Below are 17,863 nucleotides of genomic sequence, written 5' to 3'. Positions count from 1 at the left end.
CAGGATTTAGTATGAGATGGGCCCACATTATCATAAATTTTCCTCCATAAATAAGTTTTATAGAAAAACTCCATTAAACTTAAAGAACTGAAATTTTGAGGATGAGTTTTAAGTAGCTTTGTGATATTGCTTTGAATATTTATATTTACATACAAATTTTTTTTTTAAATTAAGATTTTATTTGAAAGAAAGAGAGAGAGATAGTGACAGAGATAGTGAAAGAGAGCACGAGTGGGGAGGAGAGGGAGAAATAAGCTCCCTGCTCAGCAGGGAACCCCATGTGGGGCTCCATCCCACAACCCTGGGATCACAACCTGAGCCGAAGGCAGATGCCCAACTGACTAAGCTACTCAGGCACCCTTACATACTAATTTTTTATAAACAATTGCAAAAAGATCTCTTGAGAGCCAGGAATTGGGATAGTCTCCAGAACACAACCACCACACACACATACACACAAATCCTTTATTAGCAATATCAAAAGAATGCTAAAACCAGATAGAACATGTATGTCTGAAATGAAAATAAAGACATTGGTTTGCTATTTTTAGTCATTTAAATGATAGTATCAGATAGACCAGTTGCCCAATCAAACCTATAGAGTTGGACTGTGGTTAAAAATGACCAAAGGACATGATCTCAAAATGACTGCAATGTGTAAAATATGTAACCCTTATTCTTATCTTGGATACCATCCAGGACATTGAGGTCATCTCTGTCCCAGTGACAGAAGGAACTCTGTGCTTTTCACAGGAGAAATATTTGTTTTGCTTTTGTCTAATCTGTCTTCCATTGAGAACAAGAAGTATTTTGCTTCATGAAGAATAAGAAGGTAAAAACACAGCTGGACATCACCAAGCTCAGAAGAGCAGGCTGTAAATATGAGAGTGGGCAGTGGGAGCAGGTTGTCGAAACAGGACCTTGGAGATTGAAGGCTAGCAAAGAGCTGTGTGAGCAAAGGGGGCCTGAAACATGATATAATTTCAAAAAAGCACCTTCTCAATATGGCACAACAACAGCAAGACCATTGGAACGTTTGTTCTTTGACTCAAACAAGGCTTTGTCCATAGAAAGAAAAACATATACTTCTGAAGAAAGGGGGCACATGAAACTTATTATTTATTTTGCACTTGGACTGAATATATGAGTCAAACTTCTTCCTTACTTTTTGCTTAACAAGGATCAGCTAGGGGGCGGAGGCAGCAGTGATGAGATAGAGGAGAGGTAAAGGGTGAGAAGACCCCTCGGTAGAGAGAGAAAAACCCTGAAGGAGTGAAATAACAGAAAGAGAAGAATAAGTAAAAACAAACAAACAAACAAACAAACAAAACAAAAAAACAAATGGAAGCCAAATCTTAACAGTAGACTTCTCCCCCTTAGGCATGTCACTGTCAGTCCTCCAGGGAAAACAGTATAACAGTCACTCTCTACTCTGTTCAACCATGTGACAAATATCATGTCTATAAATATGCCATGTTTTTAAAAAGATGCTGACCAACTGTTGTACATCCATAAGAGTGTGACTAGGGTGATGAGAATCATGCAGGATCTTTAAGGAGACTAAGTCTATTTAGTTGGAGAAGATTTGGCAGCAGCGTGATAATTAACTCAAAGTTTTTGAAGGGAAGAGGGCAGATAAAGATGTACACTTAGAAATATTGCCCTTGATAATAGAGGACCAGTGAAAAGAGAGAAATTTGGGATCAATGTAGAATTTTCTAATATCCAGAATCCTCAAAAAGGAAATGAACTTCTTCATAAAATAGTGAGACCCTTATTTCTAGATGTACTCAAGTCAGCTGCTGAGTACAGCAGCTAAGTACATCGGAGTTATTATAGAAAGGACTTAAATTAGTGAGAACTGGGATGCCTGGGTGGCACAGTGGTTGAGCGTTGGCCTAGGGCATGATCCTGGAGTCCCGGGATCGAGTCCTGTATCGAGCTCCCTGCATGGAGCCTGCTTCTCCCTCTGCCTATGTCTCGTCCTCTCTCTGTGTGTGTCTCTTATGAATAAATAAATAAAATCTTTAAAAATAAATAAATAAGTGAGAGCTCTCAATTGCAAGCAACAAAAAACTAATTTAATTTAGATGACTTAAACAAAAAGGAAATTAATTGGTTCAATATAATTCTAGATTCAGCACAGATGGGTCCTGAAGCTCAAATGATATCATCAGGAATCTTTTATCACTCAGTTCTGCCTGCCTCTGTGTTGGCTTCATACTGAGGCAGGTTATTCCTCAGATTGTGGCAAAAATGGCAACCTATGGTTTCAGTCTTACACTACATCAACTAAGCAACAGGAGTGGAAGGAGTTTCTTCTTTCTTGATAACACCAGCTATTGCTGGAAATCACTCTAGCTCCTATCAAGTACCTCTTCTGAACCTATAGTTATGACATTGGAAAGGCAGCAATCCCACTAGCCAGAACTAAGTCATGTACTCACCCTTGCACAATTCTTGGTGGTCATAGCATGTAGCACTCCCTTTGGTCACATCTGGGTTATGTGCACATCCTTAAAGTAGGAGAGGAAGGTGGGCATGGAGTCAACAATCCCTCCCTCCTAAACCATGTGGACCGAGTTGCCAAAGGAAAATCAGGATGCTCTTATCAGAAAAGAGGGAGGAGTTTCAGGATAGACTAAAGTGACAGCTATCTACAGGATAGCGACAGGCAAGGAGAGGAGCCAGGCCTACAAAACTTTTACAGCCTTTTCTAGTTAAAATTTTGTTTATTGCTAAGTCACACTTGCTAAGTCAAGAACTAGGAACTCATTCTATAATTTAAAGCCAAACTGTTGACTTTTAGTTACATAATCCCTTAGATATACAGTTACATCAACTCAGAAAGTAAATTATTCTACTAATGGCCTGTTAATCACCTTCCTTTGTAAGATGTAAGATGGAAACCCATGGTGTACTAGCAAAATGGCTCTAGGAAAATAAAGCCTTGATGTATAGTATTTGCCAGTTTCCATGGTGTAAATATTCCCATAAAGGCCAATTTCAAGCTATCAACATGAGGTCACTAAAAACAGAGTCGGGAAGATTCTGATGCACATATTCATCGCTCCTGAGTTGGTGCCATTTAGCTCCAGCACAGCAGTTGACAAGACTGAATACATAAATATTCCAATTCTATGAAAAATGATCTCAGATGATAGAGTCCAGTTTTTTTCCATTTCATTTGAGGATATGGCAAGAGACTGTAAATTTAAAATATGCCATAAAATATACAAATTAAGTACATCAATTTCTCTATAGTGGATGCTATTAGCTATTCAGTGAAAAAATATTCAGTGAAAAAATACAGTGTATTTTTTCATGTTGAGGGATCCCTGGGTGGCGCAGCGGTTTGGCGCCTGCCTTTGGCCCAGGGCGCGATCCTGGAGACCCGGGATCGAATCCCACGTCGGGCTCCCGGTGCATGGAGCCTGCTTCTCCCTCTGCCTGTGTCTCTGCCTCTCTCTCTCTCACTGTGTGCCTATCATAAATAAATAAAAATTTAAAAAATGTTTAAAATATTAAAGTATTTTTTCATGTTGAATACCCTGTATTTTTCAACATGATGTGAGTGAACTCTTCATAAAATGATTCTCATTTCTTATGATTTGATCTTAAGAATCATGAAAACAAACAGAGGCACTACTAGTTGGTGGTTTATTATGATATCTCCAGATTTGTTTGAAAAGCCTAAGATCCCTCTCTATCTGACAAAACTGGTATACTTTTTGGCAAAAAGAACCAAAATTAATGGGAAATAAAACATGTATCTACAATGGTTTATCAATAACTTGATTTGTTTTGTGATAAATGCAAAAATAACTTGATTTGTTTTGTGATAAATGCAAAAAAATTCATAAGAACAAATACAACTGTTTATGAGCGTACATGGTAGGCATTTGGCAAGAAAGGAAGAGAGCATAGGCTGGCACGGAAGCTCAATGGGAGAGCCATTGAGAACATACTGAAGGCACCTCTAGCAAAGCTTCTTATTATGTTTCCTCCCAAACAATCTCAGTTCAAACTTCAAGCATCCCACATCCCAAATAGACCATGGCAGTTATTTTGAAAGGAGCTGTTTCTAATTCAACTTTTTCAAATATTGCAAAATAGAGTATGGCTAAATATATATTTCCTAGTTTGTTTACAGTATCCTGCTGGAATTTTAGAAATTGATTTTGTCCTGTCAGCAACCTCAACTATTTAACCATTTTGAACTATGAAAAAGGCAATTTTAAGTCAACACTTGGAAATAAAAATACTTAACAATTATGTAACTCTTCCTTTCTCCCAGGTGCTGTTCTATTTAATGTAGGCCCTTTGATGCATTCACTCAATAATGTACCAGACTGAGGTCTGTAGCCCCAGTAAGCGGGTTCCAAGAGGCCATCCAAACCAATAAGGCCTGACTTAGGGATCAGGAGCTGAAGCCAAAGTCAAGCAGTGCACAGAATGACAGGAGCAAGGGAAGCATGAGGCCACCAAGGGAGGCCAGAGACAGGATCATTCCTGGCTCCCTGAAGGTGTGTGTGTGGCTTGTTCCACTTATCATTTAACAGATGGAACAAATATAGAATCCTTTTGAAAAGTAGAAATCTGAATGTTAAAATGGGTGGATTTTTAGAAAATTCTGCAGGGAAGTTATTTTTATGGAAACTATAAAACTCAGAAACCATAAAAGGAAAGATTGATCTATTGAATTTGTCTTAAAATTTAAAACTTCTGTAGGAAAAAATACCACAAAGAAAATAAAAAGATAAGCTTGAATAAAACTTTTGTAACATATATTGCTTATACAAAAAGATCTCTTATAAATCAGTAGAGAGAAAGAAGGAAGGAAGGAAAGGAAAAAGAAAAAGAGATAGAAAAAGGGAGGAGGAAAGAGAAAGGAGAAAAGAAAGAAGAAAGGCAAAAAAGAAAAGCAAAGGACAAACATGAAAATCTCATAATTTTATATACATCACTCATAATTTTAAAATATAAACATCACTCATAATTTTAATAATGCAAATTAATACAACAATGAAGTGTTCTTTTTTGACCTATACATTTAAAATTAAAGCAAGCATGTCAGCAAGTGTGTGGTAAGAGATAAATTATGAAACTTTTCTCGAGGACAATTTGGCAAAACATCAAAATTTAATATACACATATCTTTGACTTTGCAATTTGGTTGAAATCCAGAATCCAGAATAATAATAAATCAATAAAATCAGTATTTTGACTAATGAAGAAGCAAGCCACCTAAAAATGAACACTATTGTTCCTAGATGATTGATGATGTAATTTATAATATGAGAGAATGTGAGCTTTCTTGGACTAGCCTGATGGATTGCAGGTCAACTTAGAAGAATATTTATGAGCAGAACTAATAAATTCTGAGCCTACTTTGATCTGTGATTTGCTTGAATTGGTTTTCCCTTTGCCCTCCTCTGGACTGATTATCCAGTAGAAACCGAGGCTACTCAACACCCAGCATATCGCATAGGTTAGCAAGCTAAAAGCAGCATTGTACTGGAGGCCAGGAGAGAGTGTAACAAAAAAAGCAAATGCTATGTGACTGCATGGGTGGGAAAGGCTTCGCAGAAGAATGTTACCTGAAATGGGCCTTGAAGATGAAGAGCAGAGGATTGGAAAAGCCAGTCCAAAGGTAGGGGAGAGCAAGATCTAGAGTCAGGAATGGACAGAAAACTTTGAGACTTAAAGACAAATCTAGGAGATATTGGACTAGGAGCCAGAAAATTCTTAGCACATATCTGCAACCATCAGTCGATCAAGGAAAACAGAGCCCTGGGATCCCAAGATATCCATTATGAGTAGGTCCCAAACTTTATATATCCATGACCTTCCCTCAAAATTCTTCCCTTATTGGACAATAAGCATATTTGCTCTAAATTTTTCCTTCGGGTCTACTCCCTTTGTATTTAGTATTGTCTTAAGGGATAATACCCACAAAATGATATGTTTGTATGTTAGAAATGGTTCTTCTAATACTTAAGTAAATATATAGCTAGTAAAGTGTTTTTCAAAGTTCACTGTATACTACCTGATATACTGACACACGAACCAGTAAAATGACACATATCTCACCTTAAGAAATGTTGGTCTTCACAAACCATGAGAGACTCCTAACTCTGGGAAACAAACAAAGGAATGTGGAAGGGGAGGTGGGTGGGGAGATGGGGTAACTGGGTGACAGGCACTAAGGAGGGCACTTGATGGGGTGAGCACTGGGTATTATACTATACGTTGGTAAACTGAATTTAAATAAAAAAAATTTTAAAAGAAATGTTGGTCTTCAAATATAGTCACTTCATACTGATGTGAAAGCTGTCATTTGTTCATGTTTATATCACATATGACAACCTAGACCAAACATGAAGTGTGAAATTGAAGATACCACATGGCATTTTAAACCATGCTGAAGCATAACTTAACATACTACAGTACAATGAGAAACTAACATTGTGGGGGCAACTATTGTGTGTAGTCTGTGTGCTGGCTATTTAAAATATCTTCTGAATGGACATGGAATTTTCACAAAATCAAATAATGTAATCAAGCAAGTAACCTGCAAATACAAACACCTTCATATTCCTAAACCCTGACTACCTGATATTAAATATCATTTCAAAGTAGTTTGAGCTGTTTTACTTCCAACCTTTGAGGAAAGTTGTTGGATCTCACTTGAAAGGATGACTATCCTTTAAGAAAGAAGACCACAATACCACAAGAAACAAGAAAAAAATATAACCTTCAATTATCTTACAACATTTACTAAAGGCGGGAGAGGTTTCAAAATAGTGTGACAGCTGGCTGGAAGCATGGCGTGGTTTCTCCTTTATCTGTTTATTCGCTTAAGGTACATGTATTCATGTGTCCCACCAGCATAGTTTTCTGGGTGACCAAGGAAGATTTTTAACTAGGATTAAAATTGTGACAGTATGGACCCCTCTTCATAGAAAACCAAATGACCTCTCTTCCATTGGTCATAGAAAGGAATCAGGGGATCATGGGTGCCTTACTCTCCTGCTTACATGAGCTGTGGTTTGGGGGATTCAGACAGTCTGTTTTGCTTCTCCTGTTTATCCCTAAACCATACAAAAACTCTCTTCTTTATGCATCCAGCAAGGCTGAAGTGGGACAGGGCTGAAGGTGCCAGGTAAAGCATGTTCTGGAGCACTGGGAGAGGACAGCCAAAATGATTAAATGTTTGGGAAACAGTCCCCACAATGAAAGAAGTAAAAGAACTTAGATCATTTGTGTCTTTTTTTTTTTTTTTTTAAAGAACATTTGTGTCTTAAAAGAAGTTTGTGAGGACAGGGATATGACTCTCTTCCTAAGGGATTGGGATAGTTATTGACAGGCACATGACAAGGATCCATCAGTCACATGCATACGAATGGAGCAACACTGAACTTAACAGATGTTTCTTGCTGCAATTCCCTGATCGCTTTCTAGAACACCACCAGTATACGAGAGGCAGGGCAACAAACGGTGTAGGCACATAGACTCTGAAGCCAGACTTAGCCTCAATCCCCTTGCCTGTAAAATAACAATAATAAAAGTGCCCACCTCATTAAATTTTTGTGAGGATTATATTTGTTACTATATGTAAAATGTTTGAACAGGTGCCTGGCACATGGTTAGTGCTACGTGTTCGCTATTGTTGTTTCGTTAGTGTAATGCTAATTATGTTAACTATAAGCGCTTGCTCTATTTCCATCAAGATTAACAAATTGGAGGATTGTTCTTGAAATAATAGTGTTGTATGGTGACAGATGGTAGCTACACTTGTGGTGAGCATAGCATTAAAAAAAGTTTGGAGATGCAATTAAAGTGCATGAATTTGAGGTAAGAAGTTGAATCGAACAAAATGTGTCACTATGAGGGAGTGGGAGTTTTATCCTATAGGGGTGACCTATTTTTGTTGTTTGAGACAGCCTTTCTGAGATGGTGTGAACATTGTCCTTCCTAGAGGGTAAAGTGTATACAAGATGACCCATTGAGTTCTTCACAGCCAGCTGGTTTGGTATCAACAATGTGATCACAGCAGCTCTGGATAGAGAAATTTTTCCTAAATGCAGCTACAAGAACATCTCCTGTCAAGGTCTATGTTGTTTGACTCACACGCATATGGCCAACAGATCTTTGCTATCTACCAGTCAATAAACATGTGTGATGGCGTCTCTCCCTATGGCAGGAGGGAGTGAAAAAGTGTCTCTGAATCCAGACTTTACAAAGCATGTGAGCAGGCTCTGTGTGTCTCTGCTGTCCATGTCAGTCAATAAAATTAGGTCCTGACATCTCCCTTTTCTTAAAGGCATTTAATGAGTTACATATTCATTGTTTTAAGAAGCACACTCGAGGAACAATACAGCTTAAGAGCAGAAAAAAAGAACTACTCAGGCTGGGTTCTATTGCCATAAAAACTTGGTGATAGGAAGTAACCTCAAACACTGGTGAAATCTTCTGAACCAAGTGGGAGTCTGCCTGCTGAAAGACTGCACCATCCCCCTTGAGGAGGAGCCGCTTAGTGGTAGACAGATGTGGCTCAGTGGGAGTTTAAATCCTGGAGATCCTTGACATTTGCAGATTCAGCTATTCATAGTAGACCATTGGGGGAGCAACCTCAAGGGGCTATGCCATGTAATCGTTTGTAATTCTGCTGCAAGGCTGCAGTTCTCAAGAGACCACATAGCTAGTCTTGTACTAGGTCAGTTCACCGTACTGTCAAAATTCGGACAACTTTGAAGAGTAAAAGAGGGTGCTATTAATAATTACAGTTGGATAACAGGCATAAAGTGAATCTGTCCTGGGCAAATTAAAATGTATGATCACCCCACCCAAGGTCCAGCTTTTGGATCTTCTATGAGTATAAGGCACATCTCCGGTGAATTATTTTTAAAAACATATTTACTTTTAAAAGCAATAAAGAGATAAATTCTTATTTCTGGTTGGTTAACTCCTATGACAATTTGCAGACAAAATGGATAACCGTAGGAAGCCTGGGGAGCTGCCAAAACATGTCCATTTGGGACATTCATCAAAATCTTGCCCTCGAACTTTGTGGGACTCCTAAGAATTTACCAGCTTGTCAAACATAGCATAAATTTGAACCTTGTGTGTCTACCAAACTCAATCGGGCCACTTAAACAGCAAGGTAAGCACCTGAGTGCCACTCCAAGACAACGTCACTGGGGCTTGTCATTCAGATTGCTGAAGGAAATGATCGAGTGGTCAATGGTGACCCTGATATAGGCGTTTGCTGATAGCTGAAATGAATTATTTAACTTAGAAAATGTTTGGAATCAGGAGGATCATATAAAAACAGCCCTACTAAGGCTTCTAGGTAAAAGGAAATAATTACAATGCACCATACACTCAGAATCTACCAGGCTCTCTGCTAGGCTCTCTATGGATGCTCTTTTATAATCTTCACAACTCTGTGAAGGAGATATGATCCCCATGTAACAGCTGGAGAAATCAGAAAGTTTGCATAACCGATGCAAAGGAAAGTCATCTATAAAATCAGCAAATGCTTTTTTGTGTAAAAAAAAAAAATATGGTCTGGAGTCATGCTTAAAGTTGGCAGCAAAAAATCCACTTTCATCTTCTGTTCACCTGGGAAGGGGAAGAGAAATTAATTCTTTGCTGCCTCCAAGAAACCACTACTATTCAGTCCGCCGTGTACCAATAGAATTCTAGAGACTAATTAGACTAAGACTGGTGCCTTTCTACAAACTAAGCTATTTGTTGGCTGTGATTTTGTTGCTCCATTGCAATTCCCAGGAGAACTACAGGAATCCTGGGGCAGCCTAAGTGACATAAACAGGGCAGTGGTTTGCAAACATTTTACTACCAATAGTAAGAAAGTCCATTTTGGGTCATCTCTTTCTTAGTCTTCAGTTCAACATCTGTGTTGAGTCATTAAAATGAAAAGGAAGAAATTGGCATTGATGGGGGTAACGGGGAGAGACAGCAACTACAAACTAAAGCCAGGAAGTGACTAAAACACATTTTGTCACAAATGCACTGGTGAAAAAGTGTGAACACCAATCTGTTTAAAAACTAGGCACTGAATCTGAAGTATGTGACTCCCAGATGAACTCACTTTAGGCTGAGGTTTACACTCTTGGTAATTACCGATAATTATCATTTTGGATTTTTTTTTTTACATAAAAGGAAATAGGTTATAGTTATGCTGCAATAATCCACTTATGCGCAGTTTTTGTTAATTCTATCTAGGATAGGAGATGGGAGTGTATAGGGGAGAACACCTCCAGTTAAGCTTTAAATGAAAATGTGTTTCAAGTCACCACAAGTTAGGTAAATACAATGATCCAGGATTTTTAATGCATGTATGAAACATTGGGAGACTGGCATTGGCAGATTCCTAAGGTAAAAGAACAACTCGACTAATCTAGCAAAGATTGCCTGGATCTGTGTGTCCAGGTGGGCAGTGTGTTTCAAAGATGAAAAAAAAAAAAGTGTTTTGGGCTGTCTTTCTCCAGGACACACCTTCATTCTAGACAACTCCTTTGGTAGAAACAGCCTTCCCCCTCCTCCCAAGCCCCCTGGCAAATGCCTGCTCATCATTTAAAAAGCATCTCAAATGTCACAGTGAAGTTTTCTCTCAGCTCTGCTATGAAGCCTTCTCTCAGCCCCAAGGCAAAGGTTTGTGATCTCTTAGCGGGCTCCTTTGTGCCCTTGTACAGACATCCTTTTCCCCTGTTCATCACACACCACGCTAGCATTCAAGAGAGGTCTGCCTCCAGCATGTCATCCCACTGACCTCCAGGGCTGCCTCTCGTGACCTGAGGATTAGACACGGGATCTCTTCCTCATTTAATACCCAAGAAAATGGCATGCACACCTAGTAAAAAATCTTCTGTTTCAGAACAGGGTAAAGAAGTAACTCATAAATAAGTGTCTGTCCGTGTGTGTATATTGCCCACTGGGCTGGGAGTTCTTTGGGCTTAGGTATTAGGCCTTGGTAATTTTTATAACTGGTGCTTATATAGTACAGATTATCTGTACCTCATCGTGTACATCATCATTGTGTGTTCATGAGATAACTTCAGGGAAAATAAAGTAACAATTCTCCTCTCCTTTTCCTAAGTTTTTACGTTCTAGGATCTGTCTAGATTTTAAAATGTTTTCATTTTTACTGTAACTGAGGTAGCCTCAAATTTGTAAAGCAATCCAAATTTCTATTTCAAGCCCTGACCCTCAGACACACAGAAGCAACTTCCAACTTGACTCTTCAGTTCTACGTCTAATAAGCATCTCAAGACTACCATGGCCAAAACAGAACAATGGATTTTACCTGCACCTCCTCTCTGAAGGTGACCTTTCCCACTCTTCCCATCTCCGTATCTTCAATATGTACCTGGTATCCTTGATCTCAAATCTGCCTCCTGCTACTGCCCTGGTCCCAGCCCCCATCGTCTCTCCGGAAGCACCTCCAGCTAGTCCCCTATTCCCATCCTTGTCCTGTCCATACAGCAATAGCTATAGCACCCTTCTTAAAATATTAATCAGATCATGTTATTCCTGCACTCAAATATCTCCAGGGGTTTCTCCAGATACTTAGAACAAAACCCAAACTCCTTCCTAGAAGCTTCCAATATAAAAACCATCTGTGGTCTGTCTACCTCTTTGATCTCATTTCCTACCTCTCTCCACCATATTCACGGGATCCACATTCCCTCTGTTCCAGGAACCTGCCACGATCTTCTCCTCTTAGGATTTTGCCTTTGTTCTTCTCTTTGCCCACAAGGCACTACCAGGTCTTCTGTCCAGCTCTGTCTTGTCATTCTTTGATCTCAGCCTAAGTATTAGCTCCTCAGAGAGCCTTCCCTGACCAACCATCTAAAGCTCTCCAAGGGTCCCCTAGAACAATCCTCTATTTTGCTTTGAATATTGTTGCGTTCATGGTCTGTCTCCTCCACTGGAATGCAAATTTGGTGAAAGCAGGGATCATTCACTACTCTATCCTCAGCTCCTAGAACAGGGCGGGTGCTTCTTTGTGGAATGGAGATGGAGCAATTCTGGGGGAAAAAGTTGTCAACAAGAAATCTGAATTTTAGTACAGTCACCAGGAAGTGGCTGTTCTGTAGACACATGATACTTTCTTTGTTGTCAGCCACAGAAAATAAGTGAGGACTACACAGAAAGAACAGTCTAGTGACAAATGTGCAACAGTTTGCTCCGTGACAACTTCCAAACTACATGGAAGTATGTCATTGCACTCTGTAGAACAGATGTTATCCAAACTGCCTGTAGGGCCAACACAGCTGTGTTGAACAGGTGGCCTGTTCAAAAGAGAGTAGGCAGGACTGTCACCTCATGAAACAGATTCTCACTGACTGAAAGACCAGAGCAGCTCCAAAACCTGTTGGACCAAATGAACACCCCTACCCTTCAGTACAATGGAAGGAGGACAAAGAATTGATCTATTTTATAAATTACAAAACTTGATCCTACCCTGACCCAAATTCTGGTCACTGTGACTAATTAGCTTCCACTCCAGATATATAGATCAGCCTCTGTCTCTCCAGTTCTGCCTTCCCCATATCAATCTCACACCCCTAACCCCTTTTTTTCCCAGCTAAGAAGGTATTTCTTTACTGAAAGTAACCCAAGGGCTATCCCACAATGATTTCCATTACTTTTGTCCATTTTAATGGCTAATAAGAAATATAAAGCAATCTGTGTAATGAATATGTAATAAGAGCTCATCATTGTAGAACTGAGCCACCAGCATGGTACTCACCATACGGAGATTAATGCGGCTGTAACTCCTTACAGATTCACCCAACCTCCTCTGTACTCTTAGAAGCACATGATGAGCTCTTGCTTGAGAATCTAGAACACTCCTCACTCCTTCCCTCCCCATGCACCTAAAGATATTTCAATTTTTGTTTCCTAGTCATATCATAGAGAACAAGGTGGGGTGGGTGTGGGAGTCAGAAGTCCTTATCCTACTTCTGGTTGAGTCCTTACTTTTTTATGTGGCATAGAGAAAGCACATGGGCTTTGAAATCATGCACATCATGTGACCTGGGCAAACGGGTAGACTCCTGCCATCTGTGGCTGCCTCTGATGTTTAATGTCTCTGGTTTTAGGCCTTTTGTGATCAGCAATTCACAGTTAGGCCATCAAAAGCAGGAAATGCTGTGCATCTCAAGAAATACTTCTCTGTGATGCTCCTTGCGTCACATGGCATGCCTGCTGGCGACAGTTGCTATGGCGGAAGAGAGCCACCTCAAGGTTCTGTGATGAGGTTCATGGAGAAAGGAAACAGAGGGCCTACTCCGTGGCTTTCATGGCTGTGAAAGAAATGAAGGACAAAACCCAACAGAGCTGAATTTTCAAATGAAGTGGTTAGGTAGGTATTTCAGCTCTGGAATAAAAAAATACCAGTCTTTGCCACTTACTGGCTGTGTGCTATCAGAGAACTAGCAACTGCTTTAGCCTCAGTTTCTGAAAATGAGAAAAAAAATACAGCACCTACCTTGTAGGCTGCTGAAGGATTAATTTAGGTAATATATGTGAAGCGTTTAACATAGCCCCCGGAAGGTAGGAAGTACATCAACAAATCTTGGGCTTTTACTTTGGCGGGAGAATTTGAGTTTCCAGATGTCATTTATTGATAAATGGCGATTAAGTGCATCTTTAGTTATCCTTCTTGTATCCTTAATGATTTTGTTGAAAGTGTTCATGTAAGATAGGCAGAGCCTCTTCCCTACCTATATTTCCAATATTCCTGGAAGGGTTAGAAGAGGGAGGGAGTGTGCCAACAGTGGCATTATTCCACAAAACTAATTGCCTGGGAGTCTAATGCACAGGTGCCCTGGCATGTGTACTGCATGACAAAGCACTGACAGAAATACCCACTTCGTAGGATAATTGTGAATATTAAATGGGATCAAGAATAAGAAACTACTTAGAGTCTAAGGAGTCATTGCCTCTTCCTCTTTCCTTTGCATGATTGGGGAAAATGTTTAGAGCCCTTATTTAGTAACTTACCAAAAATGTTTTCACCCCCTAAATCTTACAAGACCGTTTCTTTCCTTGATATATTTTTGATATACTATGTGTTTCTTAAACATTTTTTTTCTAATAATCTCCCCTTCCTTCCTCACTCTTTGATCCTTTCTTTCCCTTGCAGTGTCTCCCTTTCTCACATTCCTTTAATTTACATTTTGTTGCAGAATCCTGGTACAAGAGCTTTATTGTGGCACTAATCACAGAATTACTTTTCTAAATGGTCAGTTTTTACAGAAAAGTGTAGAATCCTTACAGGATGCATGCTGCCGCGTTCTAATAGATACTCTTTTTTTCTGAATTTAAAAAAAATGGCTCTTTTGGTATTCTATGCAAATGAACGTTGACTATAAGTTGGAAACACATTCAGCTGCCTCCTCAAGCAAAGATGTCTTTTCAGTGTCAGAATTCTTGAAAGTCCTTGAATAAAAATTCACTTCCCTCTAGAGTCATATTGATGTATTTTTAATATTGCTATTTTCCTTTTATTGTTGCATAGAGATGCATTCTAATTTTGTTTGTAGTTTATAATCAAAAGGAACCAAGGGAAAAGCTAGTAAGGGTCTATTGAAAGAGTTAAATCATTTCCCTACAGCTTTCCTAAGCGGAACTGATAGTCTTAGCCTGACTTAGAGAGCTGGAATAGAAAGGCTGCCAACATCTGTTTTGGTCAGAGACAGATAAAAGAGACTAATTCATAGTGGGAATAACCCATGTGTGGCATTCTGTATTCCATTACCCTTTTCACACACACACACACAAATACGCATGATACAGATAGACAGATATATTTCTACCTAAACTTTTTCACAGTGAAAATAAAAGTGAAAGGCTCAAAAGAGTTATTATTGATTTATTTACCTAGAATGAAGCCAGAAGAGGCACAGCACATCAACAGCACCACCACCACCTTGCAAGGGTGGGTCTTTGCCATTTGACAGAACTGGTCTTGAAATCTAAAAATACAGAAGTGAAAATAACTTTTCAAATACCCATAGAAACATGAATTAGAGCTGACATAAGCAAATGAAATGCAAGAATAATGTAAGATCTTTATTTTATTCATAGTTTCAACCTTCTCTCCATTAAAACGAATTCAGGAAGTGCTAAAATATAGCCAAATAAATTTATCTGAGACCTTCTTCTCTCATTATTGGTAAAGATGCTAACAGGTAGGCAAGAGAAGTCATTAAGCTATCTGGATAATTGATGAAATGAGTAAGCCACAAAGAAATAATCAGGGCATGGCTGTATCAAGAGATCAATATCAGGGGAAAAAATGTTTTGCATTTGACAGGAATGTAGCTATGGAGATGGGAGTGTAATGAGAGAGATTTGGTTTCTTTGGTTGGTTACTTACTTGGCCAGGAATGAAACCTACAGCTTCATTTCTTACCTAAGAATACATAAAAAGTCACCAACATCCAGGGTCATCAAGAAATCTGTTTAACTCTGAATTATTTCAGGTAAGTAGCTCAATGCTTAAACTCTACTTTCTTTTTAGACACTAATCCCTGCATGACCAAAACAGTGTTGTAATAGTAACAGAGTTTTAGGACATACTTTTGACAACGAACGGGAAAATCTTGAGTCAAAGGAGCTCAGTGGATGAACTATATGCCACAGTGTTGACACCTAGAGCCTATGACTCCCATGAGAGAAAAAGCTCCACCTTGGCTACTCCAAAAGTGGAGTGGAAGCGTCCTTGTTTGTGAGGTATGAATTCTCTTCTCCAACTTAAAATTAAGCAAAAGCTCCTCATGACTAATCATACCTTCTTTTTCTATCTCTTTTCCTCTTTCTTTTTTTCTTTGTCATCTTTTTCACTCCCCCCTCCTCCCCCCTTTCTCTTCCATTGCTATGGAAATTGGTCACGGTCTGGGTGGGGAATATGTCTTCTACCTGAACACCAGAATGCAAGTTCATTGGGGTCTAAGACTGTAGAGAGAAGTGCTCAAACGTGCACTTTTAATTAAATAGAATAAAGCCAGGACCACCTCAAGGTCCTATATTGAAGAAGTTGCTATGTCAGAGGGGGAGCTGCTCCTCCACAGGGAGGGTCAGGCTGATGAGGCACATTGTTTCTTCTATCTCAGAATCTGAAAACATTTGCTTATGAGCGCAACTGTCTTGTTAAATAACAACTGTGGTCTTTGATACTTAGGACACAGTACAAATGTTTTATGTTTATGAATTCTTTAAACATCTCAGAGTCTTAATTAACCAGAACTCAATGAAATGGAACACTAACCACCACCACCTTCCAAAAAAATATTTAAAATTTTTTGTCATCATAAATTTTAAATAACTCACAGAGACCACAGATAATAATTGATAAAAATACCTCCATGTACACCTAAGATAGTATATATTTAGGCCAATCTCTTAAATCTTCTATAGGCAGAGCACATGATACTGAACGTATAATGATCATATATATTCAGAATTTTAATCCTGAAGCAGAACAGAGCCATGATAATGGAAGAAATACTGCTGTGTTCTCTTTTCTAACAAAAGCAAGAAAAACTGCTACTGGCCTTCAGAAAGATTTTCAACAAGAGAGAATATTCTTTTTCTCTTTGCATTCCAGATAATTGAATTTCTTTTTTCATCTGCCAAAGAATGTCAGTGCTCTGATCCTTCTAAGAAATCTGGGAGTAGTAGCCTGGAATTATTTATGATTTATGCCTACTGCCATAAAGTATTTGAGATCCGTATTCAAAGAATTGATATGACCAATATGCTAGACTCTGCCCTTGACTTTTTGACCAAAGATGTGTGCTTCTTTTACTCTAACTGTAAAACAAAAGACAAAGAGTTATAGAATGACAGAGTTAGAAGGGATCTCTACTACTGGAAGCTGTAGATCATTTGATAGAGAGCCAAGTTCCAGAAAAGTAAAATAACCTGTCTAAGGCCAAAGTGCTCATCAGTACCAGAAGTGAGATAAGAACCAGGTCCCCTGACTCACAGTCTTTCCCATTGGCCCAGGCAGTCTTCCCACTGTGCAGCTTTTAGGAGGATACTGCAATCAGGATGAGACAGACCATTTTGTAAAGTCAGAATACTGGAAAACATGCCCTGAAAGTATAAAATATTAAGCCCAATTTTCCTCTAAACACCAAGTTCTACCCTCTTAGATTAACCCAAGGGGCACCTCAAATGGGTTACAAGCTAGGATCTCAGCTATTATGTGGCCACCTACCATGTATCTCCTTTCCCTGCCAATGTTCCTGGCAAAGCCAGAGATCAAATGGAGTCCAAGAACACCTGCCTCTGAAAGCACCAATGCCCACCAATAGGCTTCCAGATTCTCTCCTGAATGGTGGGGTGGGGATTGGTGGTGGTAGAGTCCAGCTCACATGTTGAGGACCAGGAGATACCAGACCATTAGGCTGGGAGTGGGAAAGCATACAACGAAGGAGGTATAATAGGTTAGCAAACTAAAGAGGGTCTGAAGCATGTACTGGGATATGGAACATGGCTCCATGGGTTCAGAGTACTAGAGAAAAAGAATGCCATGGAATTTTGTTTGTTTCTTTTTCACATGTAGTTTTTTAATGAATCAGGTTCACATTTAGGGCCTGGGGGAGATATGACTTTTTTTCTCTCCTGGCAAATCTCCAGTTAATTTGGGGTTGGGAGGGCCCATATCAAGGGGGCAAAGTACCTTTCTGCCATAGATCCTCCTCTAGTATCTAACGCAGAAGAGACTTTGGCTCTGGAAAAATAGGGCAAATTCTAAGTAAGAGTAGGAAACTACTTATGGGCAGTGGTGTGCTAGTAAAAGTTTAACCATCAGCTCTCT

At 39.3% G+C, this 17,863-nt stretch overlaps 1 protein-coding gene across 16 annotated transcripts in view; it reads right to left on the bottom strand.

Moving 5' to 3' along the window:
• The window catches only part of LOC112671623 (eukaryotic translation initiation factor 1-like), a 141,262-nt gene that overhangs the window by 48,740 nt on the left and 74,659 nt on the right, over positions 1–17,863 (bottom strand). For 14 of the 16 annotated variants that reach the window (XR_003143739.3, XR_004811431.2, XR_007407842.1 and 11 more), the window contains one exon: positions 14,917–15,011. Coding sequence is in view for 1 of the 16 variants with exons in the window: in XM_025465865.2 (XP_025321650.1) it covers positions 13,012–13,026 (15 nt within the window). In the remaining 15 variants the exon portion in view is untranslated. Of the gene's footprint in view, positions 1–13,011; positions 13,042–14,916; positions 15,012–17,026; positions 17,138–17,863 lie in introns of those variants that run through there. The other 2 variants (XR_007407848.1, XM_025465865.2) reach the window with 2 other exon arrangements.

This window comes from Canis lupus, chromosome 32 (genome assembly GCF_003254725.2).
Source record: "Canis lupus dingo isolate Sandy chromosome 32, ASM325472v2, whole genome shotgun sequence".
NCBI classification, from domain to species: Eukaryota; Metazoa; Chordata; class Mammalia; order Carnivora; family Canidae; genus Canis; species Canis lupus.
This window is presented reverse-complemented; position numbering and strand designations above follow the sequence as displayed.